This window comes from Haliotis rufescens, unplaced genomic scaffold (assembly GCF_023055435.1).
Source record: "Haliotis rufescens isolate VD_foot unplaced genomic scaffold, xgHalRufe1.0.p SCAF_3, whole genome shotgun sequence".
In the NCBI taxonomy this organism is placed as follows: domain Eukaryota; kingdom Metazoa; phylum Mollusca; class Gastropoda; order Lepetellida; family Haliotidae; genus Haliotis; species Haliotis rufescens.
Window position 1 is genome coordinate 11,155,448 of NW_025964001.1, and position 21,312 is coordinate 11,176,759.

General features: G+C 44.8%; 2 protein-coding genes across 6 annotated transcripts; both read left to right on the forward strand.

Annotated features, from left to right (window-relative positions):
• Nucleotides 1-36: 36 nt before the first annotated feature.
• LOC124146637 (ubiquinone biosynthesis monooxygenase COQ6, mitochondrial-like) lies at nt 37-12,543 on the forward strand. The gene is made up of 12 exons (XM_046517025.2): nt 37-246; nt 1,837-1,971; nt 2,786-2,844; nt 3,424-3,684; nt 4,588-4,695; nt 4,853-4,915; nt 5,757-5,864; nt 7,749-7,827; nt 8,418-8,541; nt 10,493-10,608; nt 11,928-12,094; nt 12,437-12,543. The coding sequence occupies exons 1-12, from the start codon at nt 60-62 to the stop codon at nt 12,464-12,466; spliced, it is 1,437 nt and encodes a 478-aa protein (XP_046372981.2). The 5' UTR covers nt 37-59; the 3' UTR covers nt 12,467-12,543.
• A 3,030-nt stretch (nt 12,544-15,573) lies between these two features.
• LOC125384452 (mucin-12-like) lies at nt 15,574-20,769 on the forward strand. 5 transcript variants are annotated; one of them, XR_007223265.1, is made up of 5 exons: nt 15,574-16,475; nt 17,459-17,517; nt 18,297-18,579; nt 18,739-18,971; nt 19,119-19,198. XR_007223265.1 is itself a non-coding variant. In XM_048403729.1 (4 exons), exons 1-4 carry the CDS (start codon nt 15,848-15,850, stop codon nt 19,714-19,716), a joined length of 1,176 nt encoding a protein of 391 aa, XP_048259686.1. In that variant the 5' UTR covers nt 15,574-15,847; the 3' UTR covers nt 19,717-20,769. The 5 variants fall into 5 exon arrangements, 3 of the variants coding, with proteins under 3 accessions (XP_048259686.1, XP_048259685.1, XP_048259684.1); XR_007223264.1 differs by having other exon boundaries at nt 18,297-18,971; XM_048403729.1 differs by lacking the exon at nt 19,119-19,198 and adding an exon at nt 19,698-20,769 and having other exon boundaries at nt 18,297-18,766.
• Nucleotides 20,770-21,312: the final 543 nt, after the last annotated feature.

Sequence of the window (21,312 nt, forward strand, 5' to 3'; positions counted from 1 at the left end):
AGACGTAAGTGCGAAACTGATGTCAACAAGGGGAGGTTACTCCAAATATCAAAGTCAGTATGGTTACCTCAGCATTGTCCTCAACATTGATAAGGATACTTCCAAGGTCTCGCTCCTACAGTGCTATTACACGGATTAGGAGAACATTCAGCACCAGTACACATCTCTTAGATAACAATGAAGAAACGTCAGATATTGTCATATCCGGAGGTGGTATGGTTGGAGCAGCAATGGCTTGCGCATTGGGTGTGTTGAGTGAAGTTCACCTTGCAATTGACTGAAGTTGTAATTCTAGTTTATAGAGTTCCAAGTTAGTTATATTGCAGAGAACAACTCTATAGCGTTAATGGATCCGGCTGTGACCCTGATTTCGCATTCCCCTTCGATCGTTAGGGTAGTTGTGTTGGGATGGATTGCTCATGAACAGACTACTTTTTCAGAGGCAATTTAAGGGCATTTTCAATACTACTTTTGGGGTTATAGCTAAAGCAGCACCTCAGCAAAATGTCACCAAGCAAAAACTTCACCAAATGGCGAAAACCAAACATCTTCCCAGCCAAAATGGCCACTAATGCGAGATGAAAAAACAACACCTAATATTTTATTTTTATTTTGGTTCAGAAAACAAGCAATAAATTGAACTTACAGATCACTCACTGGACCCAAAAATATTCACTTAAATCTGAAGCTCTACTCATTTACTATATATACTCGGACCCCATAGTACCGCGGCATTCATCGTATCGCGGCATTTGTGATTTCCGGTAGTTCACGTGGGACACGCCTCATAGTGGCTGTCTATTAATGCAAATCAGTAACCAGGAAGTGCTCACTTCGTAAACAACTTCAATTTCCTCGGAATGTTCCGTCTGCTGTAAGTAAGGAGTTATTAATCCGTTGATACATATTTCTGGCATCTGTTGTAATATTGCCTTACCCCCAACTATCAATGGCCAACGATATAACCCGCAGTTCCCCAAGTAAACTTTCTCTATCGACCTGAACTAGATCATCTGCATATTCATGGCGACTAATGAGGTAACGGAAGTTACGTAGTCCGCACAATTTTTCCCGCTCTGTGCCCAGAAACTATTGGGATATCATAAGGGCCATAATGCCAAACTTAGAAATACGTTCTTCACTAGTAACCTAGTAACCAAAAGATAAATACATACTTTGGGCATACTAGGAGTGCTTTTTATATATTTATTGTTGACTTTTAACATTTTAACATTTTGTGACAAATTATTGTCATCCAATTTTTTTTAAACAATCTTAAAATATCATTTCTGATATTTTGATGTTGACTTATAAAAATATTTTTCTCTTACATTTCGGTAAATATGCATTGAATACCTATTGCTGATAACACATTTAGAATTTTACTTGTGCTGTCTTTGCACTTGTCTGGACAAATCACTGATGTCTGGCATGATCATACCAAGTGGTTGGTAGAATTATGTCCTCTTTTTGTCCAATTCGGACCTCCATACACAACTTTTCTCTGTACCGCGATACGATGGAGTTCTCTCCCTTGTCAAACTGAGCGCGAGGCCCGGCTTTTACTCGGAGCTACTAATGTAAATAATGAACTTTTATCAGTAAAATATGCATTGTTAGATCAAATAAATGATATCTGATACAGAGAACACGAATAAACATAAAGGTTAGTGAGTGCATTTTGTTCCGTTTAGCGTACATGACAAGTACCGCGATACCCCGAGGTTGCAGGCTACAAAGTGCATGAAATGAGTTTGATAAGAAGTAGATTACTGGTAGGTTTGAGAGTGGTTTGCCATTGAGAATCTTGACAAGACTTTGTATTTGTTGTTGTAGCCACCAACCCTTTGTTCTCTGACAAGAAAGTAATCCTCCTTGAAGCAGCCCCAGACAAAGGAAAGTTTATTCTTCAGGAGAAATACAGCAACAGGACGTGTGCTTTAAGTCCAGCAACTGTCAATTTCTTTAACAGTAAGTCTCAAAAGGATGGCAACTTTTAAGCTGATGTTTTTATTTACATTGAGAGCAAAAGAATAGTTTGGTTACAGTGTTCAATATTAAACACTGGTTTATGTCATGCCACTACCAACTATGTTAGGGATTTGCAGGAGACAATCATTTGAGAAAAATATATTTTTGAACTTATCCTATCTCACTTCTTACTTCTTCTTTTGATCCTTATATGGAAACAAATGGGTTATGCACTATATCCCGTGCGTGTGACCTTCATGATTTATCACCTGACTACCCCTGCCACATCATTCTCCTTCTAATCACCATCTGTGGACTCTAATTGAAGAAGAGGATGGGAACGGAACATTATGAAATAATCGGGGCATAGTTCATCAAAGGATCAACATTCAAGGGTTCGACATTACACATCTACAGGTTGACACTCTTAAGATCTATGTTTTGGGATCTTTTTGGGGATGACCCATTTGTTTGGGTGGTGACCATGGTGATGCTAGGATGTTTTTTCAGGTGAAATGTTTTTAGAAGCTTGAAACTTTGTTCAAGCATGTTTCCACATGATGATCGAAAGAAGAAGGAAAAAAGGCATAGTGTGAGATAGGATTAGTATATTAACTGTATTGACTGTAATGTATATACAGTATGTACATCACAAAGTGCCAGCATTCTAAGTTTAACAGACAGTACTCCCTCTAATGAGTTTATTGTACAGTCAACATATTACAAGTATTTACTTTCATGTGTCATTACTTTGCTGAAAGAAATTTACAGATTCACAGGTGTGATTATCTTCATGTATTGGTATTTCTTCTAGGTTTCGGTGGTTGGGATGAAATTCTACAGATGAGATGTCAACCAGTCAGGAGGATGCAGGTTCGTTAAGGCTTAAAAAATGTTGACAAGACCATTTACACATATATACATCACTAAAGACCAATGTTCTCGTAATCTGTACCATCACATTACAGTACACTGTATTTATGATGATGAACTTGGCTGGATAAGAACAGCATGTCTTTGAAAACATACCACTAACAACACCACACCTAGAGAGGGATGGAAGAAAATAATGTTACTTTTTATTCTGAACCGTGGAGATCCGGGGTACAATAGGTCTTCAGCAACCCATACTTGCCGTAAAAGGCAACTATGTTTGTCATAAGAGGCGACTAACATGATCGGGTGGTCAGACTCGCTGACTTGGTTTATGCATGTCATCGTATCCCAATTGCGTAGATCGATGCTCATGATTTCAATCACTGGATTGTCTGGTCCAGACTCGATTATTTACAGACTGCCGTCATATAGCTAGAATATTGCTGAGTGCGGCATTAATCAACAAACAAACAAACAAAACCTTTTTATTTTGGCTTATCGGGTGAGCAGTTTGCTTACAATGTGACCATGATGACTGGACGGAAAACAAACAGTTGATACTTTTCCTCTCACTAGGTTTGGGAGTCTTGCTCGGACTCCATGATAACATTCAACAATGACGATATGGCAGAACCACTGGCTTACATTGTTGAGAATGACATCATCCTGGCGGCACTGATGCAGAGGTTGTCTGAGGTTGGTGATCGTGTAGAGATCCGCTATAGAACAAAACCAAAGGCGTACGAGCTGCCTGGGGTGAAAGATTTCTCTTCCAAGCAACATCCACTGGTAGGCGTGGAGTTGGAAAGTGGAGATGTCATACGGACACGATTACTCGTGAGTATTAGTCTTAATACTGTAAATGTGGGAAGGTTTTGTGCCATGAATCTATTGCGAGTGACTAACAATAGCCTTAACAGAGTCTGGAAAGTTTTGCGATTAAGGATTAACGAGGATCAAAACTGTGTTTGCCTGTCTTATTTCTTAAAAGTAGGAAGTGGTGTGAGGAAATGGTTACTCAGTGTCAGATAGTGATTTTTAAACTATAGATGCATGTTGAAGTTGACAAAGGTGGTTGTGTGTCTGACTACTCAGTGTTATGTAAGCAACTTGAGATGTGTCAGGTCAGCGAATTGTCCCGATGAGACGATTGACGCTGAGTGTCAGTGTGTAATTAATGAAACACACCGATGTGAGGGATTATATATTTAATCATTTACTGCCTGGTTGACAATGTTTGGAAGTGAATGAAAGGAAATATGCCTCCATTGTCTTTTGTTTGTTATTGGTCTGCAAAAACAACTGTGTCATGAAACTATTGCGATTGTGTATCAGTCACAGTTTCGCAGTACTTTCCTGCTCGCAAAACATTCCAGATTTTCAGTATACAGTATTTACACAAGATGTTTTTGTTGGTATTCTGGTAATGTTAACAAGTTTGAGACCTGTTTTGCTAAGACTGAGGGAGAGGCTTGATACAAGTCATGTTCAGTTGAGTTATTTGGTACGGTAGCTATTTTACATGGCATGACAGATTAACTATAGTAATGTGAAAGAATCATGTGATCCCTAACATCTTTTGAGTAGTATATGAACATTTGGTTTTGTGTGTATTGGTCTTAAGATATTTCGGATGTTTTTGATTTGCGTATCTCATGTCATGTGTTATCTGTGGTATGGAGACAAGTTGTTATGATCACCAAACAGACATGGGAGACTACATCGTATGTTTTCCAACAGATCGGAGCTGATGGTAACCAGTCCGCAGTCCGTCAAGCAGCCGACTTCCACACGGTCACGTGGGACTATAAACAGAAAGCTATCGTGGCAACTCTCAAACTAGCTGAGGTCTCTCACATACTACTCTCTCAATCTATTTCGAAAGGAACATTTTGTAATTTAGTCTTGTAAAAACAAAAGTTCATGCTCAACAATAGATATTTAATATTAGAGGCGGGTTTTTTAAATATTGACTAATTGTTACATTCTGAAATGACTGTTGCAGGCACCTGATAACTGTGTTGCTTGGCAACGGTTCCTTTCAACTGGTCCTATAGCAATGCTCCCAGTAAGTACTAATGTGATTGCCACGTGAACTGTTGAATTAAGTCATAAAGATAGCTCGCTACATGTATGTTGCTTTTATTAAGTGGCATTGTTTAATGACCCTGAATGGGTTTTGTTCAGAATGTGTCATCCTTTGTTTGTCAAATAAAGTGTTAAATGTTAACACATCAAAATCAAATTCATTTCTTTTCCAAAATTTTGAATTCATGGAATACCATTAATCTTCCACATATCTGATGAAGAGCCAGTTTAAATTAATGTTTTTACATTTAATTCTATTTATTTGTACACAGGCCTGTAAAAGATTGTTTCATTATGTTCTGTATGTACAATTTTAAGACTAAAGTATAAATAATGGTATATGTAACAAATATGTTTTTACAATTTAAATGTATTTTCAGTGTAAACATTGACCTATCATTATCAATGTGTGAAATAGCCACCTGCCCACTTGCCAATGGCTAGCAAACTTTCGGTGGGGCAAATGGTTCTGAAATGTAACTAGCCCAACTGACAACAGAAATTTTAATGGGGATTTTTTATGCAAACCTCTTAGTTGATCAACATAAAAAAAGTTTTCCGTTTCTGTAGGCCCATACGACCATCAAATTAATATCCGTAAGGAATCGAGGTTGCAAGCTCAGAATTAACCCCCCTTCATAATATTTGACTCAAATTTCTGGAGAATAAACTGTTGCATATTTAAGCTGTGAAATTTGAAAGTGGCTAGTAACTTTCAAGGCAAGCACTATTTTGAGACTATTTCACTATGTACACTGATCATTCACACAGTATGCAATATGCACAGAGTAATGTAGAATTAATATGGGATGACTGTGCAGCTGAGAGACAATCTGAGTTCCCTGGTGTGGTCCACAACGCACGAGGCGGCCAAGCATCTGCTGAGCATACCAGAGGACAGCTTTGTTGATGCAGTGAATGATGCTTTTGTGAGTTCATTTGATGTCAGCATCACCTTAGTAGCTTTAGAGACCTGAAGTCTGCTTGCATGAATTACAACAGTTGAAGTTACAGCAGTTTTGTGGAATGAAGCCATGGATGGATAGGGTGTTGAGTAGGGGTGAAACGATACATCGGTGTACCGGTGCATCATGAGTGTTCATGTAACGATACGATACACAGTATGTTTTTCACTGTATCGATACAAGATGATACACTTGCTAAATTAAAGTACTCACTACTCGTTTAATGACCCCATCCCAGTGTATTTGTCAGTCAAATATTGCAAAGTGTGTTGTAATTACCAGTAGCTTTTTAAATTCATTACTAAAAAGAGCTACTACGAACATGTATCTACATCCAGCTTTTCCTTGGCAACCGGCTCTGAAATATTAAAAGTCAAGAAGTTTCCACATGATTTGAGACACGTGAAGATCCGGGGTAGAATAGGTCTTCCGCAGCCCATGCTTGCCGTGAGACACGTGAAGATCCGGGGTAGAATAGGTCTTCCGCAACCCATGCTTGCAGTGAGACACGTGAAGATCCGGGGTAGAATAGGTCTTCCGCAACCCATGCTTGCAGTGAGACACGTGAAGATCCGGGGTAGAATAGGTCTTCCGCAACCCATGCTTGCAGTGAGACACGTGAAGATCCGGGGTAGAATAGGTCTTCCGCAGCCCATGCTTGCCGTGAGACACGTGAAGATCCGGGGTAGAATAGGTCTTCCGCAACCCATGCTTGCAGTGAGACACGTGAAGATCCGGGGTAGAATAGGTCTTCCGCAACCCATGCTTGCACTGAGACACGTGAAGATCCGGGGTAGAATAGGTCTTCCACAACCCATGCTTGCCGTGAGACACGTGAAGATCCGGGGTAGAATAGGTCTTCAGCAACCCATGCTTGCCGTGAGACACGTGAAGATCCGGGGTAGAATAGGTCTTCCACAACCCATGCTTGCCGTGAAAGGTGACTATGCTTGTCGTAAGAGTCGACTAACGGGATCGGGTGGTCAAGCTCGCTGACTTAGTTGATGCATGTCATCGATCCCAATTGCGTGGATCAATGTTTATGATGTAAATCACTGCCGTCATATAGCTGGAATGTTTCTAAGTGCGGCGTAAAACAACAAACCAAACCAAAACCACATGATTTGACGTAAATATGTGCATCATGATACGTATCATATCATCACCTGTGTATCATGATAATATTTTATCGTGGCCTTGTTGTATCGTTTCACCCCTAGTGTTGAGAGAACAGTGAAGGGTGGATGAAAACTATTATACCTGATATGTAACTGCAGCCGGATATCTTCCTCTCAACACATTCTCCATCTCTTAACAAGCATCAACGGAGATTCAAGTTAAGAATGTAGGTCCCCAGCAACCGATTATAACCAGTTATAAATGGATCAGGAGGCCAAGCTCTGTCTTGGCTTACTGCATCTTGCCGTATCCCAATTGCCTAGATTATGCTCATGATGTTAATCACTCGATTGTCTCATCCAGGCTAAATTATTTACGGACTGCTGTCATATTGCTGGAGTATTACTGAGTATGGTGTTAAACAACAACAACAAAATCTCAACCAGCACACAATTCTCAACAGGCTTCCCATCGTTTACCTCAGCCCTTTTGGTTAGCTACCGGTATATACCGTATTTCCTCTATTAGACCAAATGTTATCATGTCACGGTCATGTTACAAATGGAACTGGGAGGATTCATACCTGACTTGGGGTGGACATCTTTTTCCTGGTACAAAAGTATAGAAACTGAAACTGGTAATCTGAATTTTTTCAAGACATTAGTTTCTTGTGTTACAAAAGGTACAAATACGGGTCCCAGATGGATAATACATTGCATCTTATTACAGTGGAATGATCGAGAGAAGAATGTTTTGGCGGACAAAGCTCTGGAAGTCTTCAGTTCTGTTGTCAGGAACATCTTGCCAGGCATGTTAAAAAATACTCTCATTCCTCTGGGTTTTTTTCAAGCTATGTAAGGGGGCACGGGTGGCCCAGTCGTCTAAGGTGCCGCGATTGGCTGTGCAGAGTTGCGTCCCTTGGGCACGCCAGAAACCTATGATTGTGGGTTCGATTTCCCGTTCGCCCCGATTCTGTTTCTAGTTTTGTCAGCACTATACCCGTGCTCATGGGTTTCACCGAAGTAGTAAAAGCTGAGACCTGCATCGCTTCAGGCTTTCCTCCCACATTAAGCTGACACGCCGTGATATAACTGGAATACTGTTAAAAGCGGCGTTAAACCCAACTCACTCACTCACTCACTCAAGCTATGTGAAGGGGTAATACCTACTTTTTGTGGTGAAGATGGGGCTGTTTCTGCTTTTGCATGTAATGCAAACACTTTTCTTGGTTAATCAGTGTTAAAAATGTCCTTTACTCAACAACAAGTAGTGTTATAAGTATGGCTGATATTCTAATGCTAACTATTATAAAGGTAATATAGTAATGTTCTCAGGTTATCTGTATTTCAGAAAAATCGACACGTTTTTTTACATAAGTCATGTATTATTGCTGTGTAGGGCCAGACACAGTCCGCCAGCTGCCTCCTACAGTGGTGGACATAGAGCCTGGCAGTCGTGGCGCCTTCCCACTGCAGCTGATACACTCCTCCGCGTATGTGCGACCCAGAGTCGCCCTCATAGGGTGAGAATGTTAGTCATGTACTGGATGTGTGATTAACTAGACATGATGTTTGTGTCATGTTTGATTATCTAGTGTATTGAACTTCCATTCTATTGTGTTAAGGAGGGGTGGGGTAGCCTTGTGGTTAAAGCGTTTGCTTGTCATGCCGAAGACCCGGGTTCGATTCACTGCATGGGCACAATGTGTGAAGGCCATTTCTGGTGTCTCCTGCCGTGATATTGTTAAAAACAGCATAAAACCATACTTACTCACTCACTCACTCACTCCATTTTGTAAATACCTGGACCTATTTGCTACCATCGTTCGTTTGGAAGTAACATCACCATCTTCATCTTTTTTTTAAGTGGAATTTGATTAGACTGCTTTTATAAGAGATGTGGAATTAAAATTTGGTTCAGAAGGAAGTGACCCGTGAAGATCCAGGGTAGAATAGGTCTTCAGCAACCCATGCTTGCTGTAAAAAGCAACTGTGCTTGTCGTAAAAGGCGCCTAAAGTATCCCAATTGCGTGGATCAATGCTTATCACTGGATTGTCTGGTCCAGACCCGATTATTTACAGACCACCATCATATAGCTGGAATATTGCTGAGTGCAGCATTAAACAACAAACAAACAAACAAACAACAGGAGGAAGCTGTGGTGGTGAATGGGTCCTGGATTATTATCATAGCAGAAGGGAGATACGATACACTGAATAATGAAAATTAGATGTACGGGAGAGTGGATCAAATTCAGTCTGCGATTTCACACATTAAAGACATTAACATGAGAAGAGAAGGAGATTACTGTGTCAGCTGTTCACTGCAGGCATGGCTAGATGTGTAGAAGATGACGGTTACCAATTTACATGAAATCGACCCTTGAATTGGTCTTCAGCAACCCATGCTTGTTGTAAGAAGCGACTAACAGGATCAGGGGGTCATGCTCACTGACATGGTTCATGCATGTCATCGTATCCCTATTGCGTAGATCGATGATCATGTCAATCACTTGATTGTCTGGTCCAGATTCGATACCTTACAAACTGACAAGTCAGAACAAACAAAACATAAAAGTAGAGCTGGTTAAAAAAATTGATAATCAGAAAATATTAACAATTATCAATATGATGTTGTTGTCATTGATAATAACTTAAATAAACTATTGTGATGAAATAAAGTTTATATTTGCCAAAACGGACTTGTCATTGTCAATAATGTCCATTGTCGAAGACGGAAAGCAACTGTTATATTTCAAACGTCCACAAAGTTATCCATGCATAAACGTGTCACTGATCACCAGTGGCGTGAAATATGTTGATTTCTTTTGTTATTCTCTTGCCTATTTACTTAAAATTGCTTCTCTGATATTAAAAGATAAGTGATCAATATTTAGTTAGCAATTATTGATTGCTGTAATCTATATCAATAGCCAGCCCTAATTAAAAGTCTTCCTTCCAAAATAGTGTTAACATGTGCAACACCCACCTCCAGCACCTGAAACAAGAAGGAGTTTGACAATTAGCATAATTTTCAGTAGATTTGAATCTGAACACCATAATTCTCCAGACACTGGCTTCAGATTAGTAGCTACTGTTGCATCACAACACTGCAAGGATTACTTTGAACTTTTTTATGTTTATTGACCTTTTGTGAATGTGGAGACTCAAAGATTCACATGGTGCATTGAGATTTTACATGATCACTAATCATTGTTTCGGCAGTGGTGCTTACAGAATGGAGATCACTAATCATTGTTTCAGGTGTGGTGCTTACAGAATGGAGATCACTAATCATTGTTTCAGTAGTGGTGCTTACAGAATGGAGATCACTAATCATTGTTTCAGTAGTGGTGCTTACAGAATGGAGATCACTAATCATTGTTTCGGTAGTGGTGCTTACAGAATGGAGATCACTAATCATTGTTTCGGTAGTGGTGCTTACAGAATGGAGATCACTAATCATTGTTTCAGTGATGCTGCCCATCGTCTCCATCCGCTGGCAGGTCAAGGGGTCAACCTGGGCTTTGGAGATGTGGCATGTCTGTCAGGGATTCTGACAGCAGCTCTACAGAACGGTAGTGATCTTGGTAGGTACATGATATAGCTGTACCAGTCGTCGATTCAGTTAAATAATGTTTTAAGTCTCTTCATCTCATCATCACAAACAGTTTTGAAAGAATGTCTCATATATATATATATAATACTGAATGAGCTTCCAAGTAATACCAATTTTATGAAACGAGTGAATAGTTCTAGTATCTGACGAGAAAAAGCAAGTCAGATACCAGAACTATTCACGAGTTTCATAACATTGGTATTACATGGGAGCGAGTTTTCACTGGCTTGTGTGAATAGGCAGACATCTACGCGATCCACAGCATAATCCAATTGAGTGTAACAGAATAATACTCCAAACAGGTCAAAAGTTGATGCATATTAATTTAATACCATACAATGGCCCATCTTCAGGGGTCTGTTTCACATAAGCTATCGCAGTGCTAAGGTTATCCGTAAATTCCATACACATAGACTTGCTCATGAGTGTCGTTGTGCTACAATCGCCTTGTGGAATCGGGCCCTGCATCACAAAGTTTACAAGCATGTCACAATGTCGTAGGACGTAATTTGCGGAATGAAGTTGCAAGATCCACCAGCAAAACAATGCCATGTGACGTCAGGCTAGCAACAGGTTTGCTGGGCTCATCGAGTGTGCATAAGCTGATCTATCATCTCCACACACAATGTTGTTGAATAAGCCGAGGGATGGTGAGAGTTGTCAGTATTTGTTAGTGAAACTAGTTCCCTAGTATGTAAGCACACGCTTTGGTATTACACAATATGTACCATACAATGGTACACAATGTCAGTGTTCGAAATACCTGCCTGCCCGACCGTCCGAGACGGGTTGATTTCAACTCGGGCTGCCAGATTTTCAAATCCCCCTGCCCGACGGTCAGGTTATATTTCATATGTGAAAATATTTTAAATATTTCCCAATGATAAGCGTTAATTCACATGTAAAGATGGATGATCAAATGTAACCAAAACGAAATCCCGTTAGCTTATCCTGAGAAACATATGATTATAGTGGGCAGGCAGGTTTTGGTCAGGGCTGGCAAGTATTTCAGCTAGCCAGTCCTGTGGTCTGGCTGAAATTTTGGGGAGTTTCATACCCTGACAATGTGTAATACAGCTGTATGTTTATTAAACGAGTGATCTCTTCACAGACATGTAATATAAATCAAGATGATGTACATGGGGTGCCTGTTTACAATGTAGCAATGTTTTGATCCCATTTTCTTCTCTGGGTGTGACAAACATTGTTTCACTCGTGTGTGTTTACCACTGCTTAAAGATGTGAAATTTAGTTATTAAGGTCTCTGATTCCCATGCCATTTTCTTCCAGGATCATTAACCCATCTCCATGACTACGAGACGGAGAGACAGCGCCACGTGGTGCCAGTGATGGGTGCTATTGATGGGCTACAGAAGCTATACAGCGTAGACTTCACACCCATTGTTGTGCTGAGGAGTCTGGGCCTGCATGCTACCAACACGTTAGACTTTATCAAGGTCAGGCTTTTCTGGGTCGCAGATTTGGAAATACAACTTTGCGTTTTAACAAACATCTCTGGTTAATCAATTTTAAGCTATACATAGGTTCTTTTGTTTCTGGTTTATGAATTCTCTGTGTGAAAACTGGTCAGTAGGCGGTAATAAAATAACAATTCAGATTTTTTGTATTTACTCTTGGAGAATGTATGTGAATATGATGCCATGTGAACAGTGCTAGTTGAGCTTGCCTCATCTTGTGTGTTTAGTTATTGTGTACAGAATTTGTTATGTGGCGCTATATCTCTGAGACTATTCAGTAAGAAACGAATTGTTATTATAATTGGCATTTTCTTTTTTCAGAGACAAATCATCTCTAGAGCTGCAAGTTAATGGACCAAGAAACCTGATTTCTGAAAGCAAATGTTCCACCGTGTAATTGCATGTAAATAAATGTCATTGTGTATCAACTCATTGGTTGTGTTGTTTTTCCAATCAGCTGTTCATTTTTATACCCCCGTTTACGAAGTAAATCGGGGGTATATAGCATTCCGTCCCTCCGTGCTTTTGTACGGCCCATAACTTTTTAACCATGCACCCTAGCTTCACCAAACTTGCTACACACATTTACCACAATGAGAACTTGTGCCTTTTGCTAGTTTGAAGATTCTGTACTTTTTTTCATTTTTGCTGTTTCCATGGAAACATTAAGAATGTATGTTGTGCTAAGCATTATCCCACACTAGATTGAAATATATTTGCAAAAACATGTGTTCATTTGAAACAATGCATCCTCATGGGGTTACAAAGGAAAGGGCAGTTCCTCTGACTTAAAGCAACAGGTATATTTCATTAATTAACAAACTATTTACTATTTGTTGTTGACCAGCAGGGATAACGGGGGTATGTGAGCTTTGCTCACTTCTTTCTTGTTTAATCTGTGCCACATGTCAAGTTGAACGTATCACAACTTTGTGTGGCAAACATGTTTTAGGTGTACCAATTAGCACAACTTGATTTAACCCATCCATTCCCCTGTAGGTGGTTACATCATCCAAAATGACAGTTGACCTCTTGTTTGGGGAAATGACATCTCCATTTGTCGGATCAGAAACGTTCCACAGAATTTCCCTCAAACAACATGTTGAATATTAAAAGTTACTGTAGTGAATGTGTCAGGGTATTTTGTCAGAACAGAATAATCAAATTACAGAAGCACCTTTGGGATTACCTTGGTGGCCAAGTGAGAGCTAGAAATGAGGGCTGGGACAGATAACTAAGGTACTCGGTTCGAGTGGTTCCTAAGTAGGACTGGATACCCACAGGACTACCCGCACCCATGGTTAGTCATGTGATATATTGTTTGCCTCCGAGACTGTATCTCATTGAACAGACAAAATGGGAAATTGTTGGTACGATGGGAGGACAAGTTCATTCAAATGGGTGGAGTTGTAACGAGACCTGGGTGTCACAGGCTTAAAAAAAGAGACACCTAAACAAGATCATCTCATTACATTAATTGCAGTATGCAAATAATTCAGTACAATAACAGTAAGTCGAATTTCCACATCAATCATTAAAAACCTGTTCTATGCAGCCCGCCTGAAAGCAAGGCATTATGTGAAGGACAGGACCCTAACAGATTACCACATGCAGGCGATTGGGGTGGGCTAGGCGAAGGTTTTTCCTCCATTTCACAGATGCCAGAAAGGGTTGGGAGACCTAACAGCTGGCAGTATGGCAGCGCAACAATTTTTGGCCATGATTGGTATGGGGGTGGTAGTGCCATGATGCCGGTCAGTATCACACAACGGGTCAACTGATTTGGTTTTTGTTATTTGACTGGCCAGCGATATATGTTGACGAAATTTGGCGTCCTGTCATTTTATTCGCTAGAATTATTGGCAGTAATTTTGATCAGAGATGCCAGACCACACACACCCAAAGTCATCACCCGGAAGGTATATGGACATTTAACTGACGGGTGGTGAGTGTAGACGAGAGACTCATCACTGACCAACGTGGCCGAACTTTGGGTAGCTCTTCAGGAGGAATGGCGGGCAAAACCAAGAGCAACCACACAGAAGTTAATCAACAGTATACCATCAAGTTGTCAGGGGAAACTGTCCTGCATGTATCGCTCAACAGTGGACACACCAGATATTGATCTACAGCCCTGAAATTAATTTTACAGACACTAATTTTATCATCATTACAACTTCACTAACATTTCATTAGTTCCCTTACCTTTTGTTGGTAGTATAGTTGAGTTTAAAATTTGTGTCAAGAAAATGTATGTGTTATGCATTGTAACAATGTTCTGAAATAATATTCACACTTGCAGATTTTGAAACAATGTGAAAATTAAGATACTAAACAAAGGTGATGAAATTTACATTGTTTAGTTAATTCTGGGATAAAACACATTCCTCATTTGTGCAAATATTAATTTTGACATTGTTTTGATCATGCTCTTAAATTGCTGGAGACCGGTGTTGTGGAATAACTAGTGCCAAACTCAAATATTTTTTAAAGCCCAGTGAAGGTCATTTGTAAAGTATGTTGGCCTTTTCCTGTAGATATTTTTGTGCATCTACTTGTTTTTAATTCTTCTTTATGGACAACTACTTTCAATGAGAAGCTTATGCTACAGTTTCATTACTTTCCACCAAGGGACATCACATTTGGTAAATATGCTGGGTAGCCCTTTGGAATAATTGCCCCTGATGTTGAAGGTCAAGTTCACTCTCAAGGTCGTACACTACATAAGTTGATAACTCATGACATCAACTCTAGATATGGGAAGTTTCAGAGCCATATGGTCACAGATAAGGTTTGAACATGGGGACAAACAATGAAACCCTGCAACAAGTCAGATAGCCTGACCACCCGATTCCTTTAGTCGTCTCTTACAGCAATCATGGGCTGCTGATGACCTATTCGAAACCCCAATAGTCTGTTATTTGGCGTATTAGGCGGGTAGGTGGTCAGTTGTTTGCAATGTTATCGTACCCAGACAGCACTGGACACTGCTCACAGTATCAACCACTGTGTCTACAAACAACCACGACAGTAATAAGAACATAGCAAAGAATATCAAAAAATAATTTATTATCCCCTCTACGTCAAAACATAATCACATAACTTAACATGACAATAAAATAATTCATGTATTTTACATTTAGATTTCATTCAGAAATAGGTGAGGGTTTTCACTATGCTCATTCAGTTCTAAATTACAAAGACAGTAAATTTAGCACATAAATTAAGAATATATTTTTCATTCACACGTAGCATGAAGACGTATTTAACAATTAGAGAAAACTAAAAAAAATGTACATAATTGGACAATTTATGACAATGAGTAAAGTCTTCTTTCCCCAACCATCTAACACTGATTCAAGGGAGAGTCCATTTGACATGACACATCAACTACATGGGAAGGATTACATCTTGTGCAGCTTCATATCCCCACCTAGATCATGCAGCATTGGTCTTGCTATATGCAGCATTGGTCTTGCTATTTGCATCTGGTGCTTGTCCCCGATGCCTTAAACCCTCAACTCATCCGTGTGCGAAATACGCATCAGTCGGAAAGCGCACGTTAAATCTCCAAAGTAAGTAAGTAAGTAAGCTTGTGGGTCACCATCTCCGTAAAAGGTCTACACCTCATGCTGCGATATCATCTCAGTGTATACTTGGATTGTTAAAATATCAAGGCTCCCACAGGTGCCAGTCTGAGTACATGCTGTACGAAGACCAACGGTCGAGCTCATGATGCCTTGTATCCACCATCTTTATGGTGGATGCGCTTCTGGGAAGGTCCACATCACATGCCGTTTCAGGTCCACTGTCTTGCTCTGCTCCACTTCCACCATCTCACACTTCAGCTCCAGGGAAGGTCCACCATCTCAGGCCGATCCAGGTCCACCATCTCCGCTACTTCGGGGAGGTCCATCTCACACTGCTCCAGGTCCACCATCTCACGCTGCTCCAGGTCCACCATCTCACTCTGCTCAAGGGAAGCTCCACCATCTCTTGCTGCTCCCAGGATCCACCATCTCACGCTGCTCCCGGGAAGGTCCACCATCTCACGCTGCTCCCAGGAAGGTCCACCATCTCACGCTGCTCCCAGGAAGGTCCACCATCTCACGCTGCTCCCGGGAAGGTCCACCATCTCACGCTGCTCCCAGGAAGGTCCACCATCTCACGCTGCTCCCAGGAAGGTCCACCATCTCACGCTGCTCCCAGGAAGGTCCACCATCTCACGCTGCTCCCGGGAAGGTCCACCATCTCACGCTGATCCAGGGAAGCTCCACCATCTTAAGCTCCGCCGGGGAAGGTCCACCATCTCTTGTTGCTCAGGGGAAAGGGCCACCATCTCTTGTTGCTCAGGGGAAAGGTCCACCATCTCACGCAGCTCCCGGGAAGGTCCAGGTCCAGGTCCAGCATCTCACTCTGATCCAGGTCCACAATCTCACACCGACCAAGGTCCACCAGGTCTCACGCCTCTCCGGGGAAGGTCCACATCTCAAGCCTCTCCAAGGAAGGTCCATGATCTCAAGCCTCTCCGGGGAAGGTCCACCATTTCAAGCCTCCGGGGAAGGTCGCCCATCTCATGCTAATCCAGGTCCACCATCTCACGCTGATCCAGGAAAGTCCACCATCTCACGCTGATCCAGGGGAGGTCCATCATCTCACGCTGATCCAGGGGAGGTCCATCATCTCATGCTAATCCAGGTCCACCATCTCACGCTGATCCAGGTCCATCATCTCGCTCTGATCCAGGGAAGGTCCATCTCACGCTGCTCTCAGGAAGGTCCACCATCTCACGCTGCTCCCAGGAAGGTCCACCATCTCACGCTGCTCCCAGGAAGGTCCACCATCTCACGCTGCTCCCAGGAAGGTCCACCATCTCACGCTGCTCCCAGGAAGGTCCACCATCTCACACTGATCCAGGGAAGCTCCACCATCTTAAGCTCCGCCGGGGAAGGTCCACCATCTCTTGTTGCTCAGGGGAAAGGTCCAGCATCTCACGCAGCTCCTGGGAAGGTCCAGGTCCAGGTCCAGGTCCAGCATCTCACACCGACCAAGGTCCACCAGGTCTCACGCCTCTCCGGGGAAGGTCCACATCTCAAGCCTCTCCAGGGAAGGTCCACCATCTCAAGCCTCTCCGGGGAAGGTCCACCATCTCACGCTGATCCAGGAAAGTCCACCATCTCACGCTGCTCCCGGGAAGGTCCACCATCTCACGCTGCTCCCAGGAAGGTCCACCATCTCACGCTGCTCCCAGGAAGGTCCACCATCTCACACTGATCCAGGGAAGCTCCACCATCTTAAGCTCCGCCGGGGAAGGTCCACCATCTCTTGTTGCTCAGGGGAAAGGGCCACCATCTCTTGTTGCTCAGGGGAAAGGTCCAGCATCTCACGCAGCTCCCGGGAAGGTCCAGGTCCAGCATCTCACACCGACCAAGGTCCACCAGGTCTCACGCCTCTCCGGGGAAGGTCCACATCTCAAGCCTCTCCAGGGAAGGTCCACCATCTCAAGCCTCTCCGGGGAAGGTCCACCATCTCACGCTGATCCAGGAAAGTCCACCATCTCACGCTGATCCAGGGGAGGTCCATCATCTCACGCTGATCCAGGGGAGGTCCATCATCTCACGCTGATCCAGGGGAGGTCCATCATCTCGCTCTGATCCAGGGAAGGTCCATCTCACGCCTCACCAGGGAAGGTCCACCATCTTACACTGATCCAGGGAAAGTCCACCATCGCACGCTGAGCTAGGTCCATCTTCTCACGCTGATCAAGGTCCACATCTCGCACTGATCCAGGGAAGGTACACCATCTCACGCCTTACTGGGGAAGGTCCACCATCTCGCGCTGATCCGGGGAAGGTCCACCATCTCGCGCTGATCCGGGGAAGGTCCACCATCTCGCGCTGATCCGGGGAAGGTCCACCAGGTGACAAGCCTCTCCGGGGAAGGTCCACCAGGTCTCAAGCCTCTCAGGGGAAGGTCCACCAGGTCTCAAGCCTCTCCAGGGAAGTCCATCTCACGCTGATCCAGGGAAGGTCCATCTCGCCCTGCAGTCCACCATCTCACGCTAATCCAGGTAAGGTCCACCATCTCACGCTGATCCAGGTCCACCATCTCACGCTGATCCAGGGGAGGTCCATCATCTCGCTCTGAACCAGGGAAGGACCACCATCTCATGCTAATCCAGGTCCACCATCTCACGCTGATCCAGGTCCATCATCTCGCTCTGATCCAGGGAAGGTCCATCTCACGCTGCTCTCAGGAAGGTCCACCATCTCACGCTGCTCCCAGGAAGGTCCACCATCTCACGCTGCTCCCAGGAAGGTCCACCATCTCACGCTGCTCCCAGGAAGGTCCACCATCTCACGCTGCTCCCAGGAAGGTCCACCATCTCACACTGATCCAGGGAAGCTCCACCATCTTAAGCTCCGCCGGGGAAGGTCCACCATCTCTTGTTGCTCAGGGGAAAGGTCCAGCATCTCACGCAGCTCCTGGGAAGGTCCAGGTCCAGGTCCAGGTCCAGCATCTCACACCGACCAAGGTCCACCAGGTCTCACGCCTCTCCGGGGAAGGTCCACATCTCAAGCCTCTCCAGGGAAGGTCCACCATCTCAAGCCTCTCCGGGGAAGGTCCACCATCTCACGCTGATCCAGGAAAGTCCACCATCTCACGCTGCTCCCGGGAAGGTCCACCATCTCACGCTGCTCCCAGGAAGGTCCACCATCTCACGCTGCTCCCAGGAAGGTCCACCATCTCACACTGATCCAGGGAAGCTCCACCATCTTAAGCTCCGCCGGGGAAGGTCCACCATCTCTTGTTGCTCAGGGGAAAGGGCCACCATCTCTTGTTGCTCAGGGGAAAGGTCCAGCATCTCACGCAGCTCCCGGGAAGGTCCAGGTCCAGCATCTCACACCGACCAAGGTCCACCAGGTCTCACGCCTCTCCGGGGAAGGTCCACATCTCAAGCCTCTCCAGGGAAGGTCCACCATCTCAAGCCTCTCCGGGGAAGGTCCACCATCTCACGCTGATCCAGGAAAGTCCACCATCTCACGCTGATCCAGGGGAGGTCCATCATCTCACGCTGATCCAGGGGAGGTCCATCATCTCACGCTGATCCAGGGGAGGTCCATCATCTCGCTCTGATCCAGGGAAGGTCCATCTCACGCCTCACCAGGGAAGGTCCACCATCTTACACTGATCCAGGGAAAGTCCACCATCGCACGCTGAGCTAGGTCCATCTTCTCACGCTGATCAAGGTCCACATCTCGCACTGATCCAGGGAAGGTACACCATCTCACGCCTTACTGGGGAAGGTCCACCATCTCGCGCTGATCCGGGGAAGGTCCACCATCTCGCGCTGATCCGGGGAAGGTCCACCATCTCGCGCTGATCCGGGGAAGGTCCACCAGGTGACAAGCCTCTCCGGGGAAGGTCCACCAGGTCTCAAGCCTCTCAGGGGAAGGTCCACCAGGTCTCAAGCCTCTCCAGGGAAGTCCATCTCACGCTGATCCAGGGAAGGTCCATCTCGCCCTGCAGTCCACCATCTCACGCTAATCCAGGTAAGGTCCACCATCTCACGCTGATCCAGGTCCACCATCTCACGCTGATCCAGGGGAGGTCCATCATCTCGCTCTGAACCAGGGAAGGACCACCATCTCATGCCAATCCAGGTCCACCATCTTACACTGATCCAGGGAAGGTCCACCATCCCACGCTGATCCAGGCAAAGTCCACCATCTCACGCCTCTCCGGGGAAGGTCAACCATCGCTGATCCAGGTCCACCAACTCACGCCTCTCCGGGGAAAGTCCACCATCTCGCGCTGATCCGGGGAAGGTCCATCTCGCGCTGATCCGGGGAAGGTCCATCTCGCGCTGATCCGGGGAAGGTCCACCATCTCGGGCTATCCGGGGAAGGTCCACCATCCCGGGTATCCGGGGAAGGTCCACCATCACACACCTCTCCGGGGAAGGTTCACCATCTCGCGCTGATCTGGGGAAGGTCCTCCATCTTGCGCTGATCCGGGGAAGGTCCACCATCTCGGGCTGTCTGGGGAAGGTCCACCAACACACACCTCTCCGGGGAAGGTCCACCATCTCGAGCTGATCCGGGGAAGGTCCACCAGGTGACAAGCCTCTCAGGGGAAGGTCCACCAGGTCTCAAGCCTCTCCGGGAAAGGTCCACCATCTCACGCCGATCCAGGGAAGGTCCACCATCTCGCCCTGCAGTCCACCATCTCACGCTAATCCAGGTCCACCATCTTACGCTGATCCAGGGAAGATCCACCATCTCACGCTAATCCAGGTAAGGTCCACCATCTCACGCCTCTCCAGGGGAGGTCCACCATCTTGCTCTGAACCAGGGAAGGACCACCATCTCACGCCAATCCAGGTCCACCATCTTACACTGATCCAGGGAAGGTCCACCATCCCACGCTGATCCAGGGAAGGTCCACCATCTCGCGCTGATCCAGGTCCACCAACTCACGCCTCTCCGGGGAAGGTCCACCATCTCGCGCTGATCCAGGGAAGGTCCACCATTTCACCCTGATCCGGGGAAGGTCCACCATCTCACGCTGATCCAGGGAAGGTCCAACATCTCACGCTGCCCCAGGTCCACTCTGCATTAGGGTAGGTCCACCATACTGCTGCTCCAGGTCATCCATCTTATGGACCTTCCTTGGAACAGCTTGAGATGGACCTTCCCAGGGCGCTGTGAGAATCTGGACCTTCCACAGCAGCGCAAGATGGTCCACCATCTCACTCCCCATGGAAGGTCCATAGTCTCACGGTGCTCCCAGGAAGGTCCAACATCTCATGCTTCTCCCGGGAAGGTAGGTCCAGCAGGGTCTTCCATCCATCCAGTCACACCAGGGTCTTCCATCCATCCAGTCACACCAGGGTCTTCCATCCATCCAGTAGGGTCTTCTTTCCATCCAGTCATGTCGGGGTCTTCTTGCCATCTGGTCACGCCGGGGTCTTCTTGCAATCCGGCCACGTCGATTCTTTCCGTCCAGTCACGTCGGGGTCTTCTTTCCATCTTGTCATCTCGGGGTCTTCAATCCATCCGTCCAGTCACGTCGGGGTCAACCATCACGTTGCGCCAGGGTCTTCCATCCATCCAGTATGGTTTTCTTTCCATCCAGTCACTTCTGCGTCTTCTTTCCATCCAGTCACGCCGGGGTCTTTCATCCATTCAGTCACG

Bases quoted from the DNA above. Each gene is read 5' to 3' on its own strand.
- LOC125384452 (XM_048403727.1), top strand. From the start codon at position 15,848: ATGATGCCTTGTATCCACCATCTTTATGGTGGATGCGCTTCTGGGAAG. The intron at 16,476-17,458 runs GTCCACCATCTC...CTCAGGGGAAAG, and splicing joins TCTTGTTGCTCAGGGGAAAG to GGCCACCATCTCTTGTTGCT. The intron at 17,518-18,296 runs GTCCAGGTCCAG...ATGCTAATCCAG, and splicing joins CTCACGCAGCTCCCGGGAAG to GTCCACCATCTCACGCTGAT.
- LOC124146637 (XM_046517025.2), top strand. From the start codon at position 60: ATGGTTACCTCAGCATTGTCCTCAACATTGATAAGGATACTTCCAAGG. The intron at 4,916-5,756 runs GTAAGTACTAAT...ATGACTGTGCAG, and splicing joins GTCCTATAGCAATGCTCCCA to CTGAGAGACAATCTGAGTTC. The intron at 5,865-7,748 runs GTGAGTTCATTT...ATCTTATTACAG, and splicing joins ATGCAGTGAATGATGCTTTT to TGGAATGATCGAGAGAAGAA.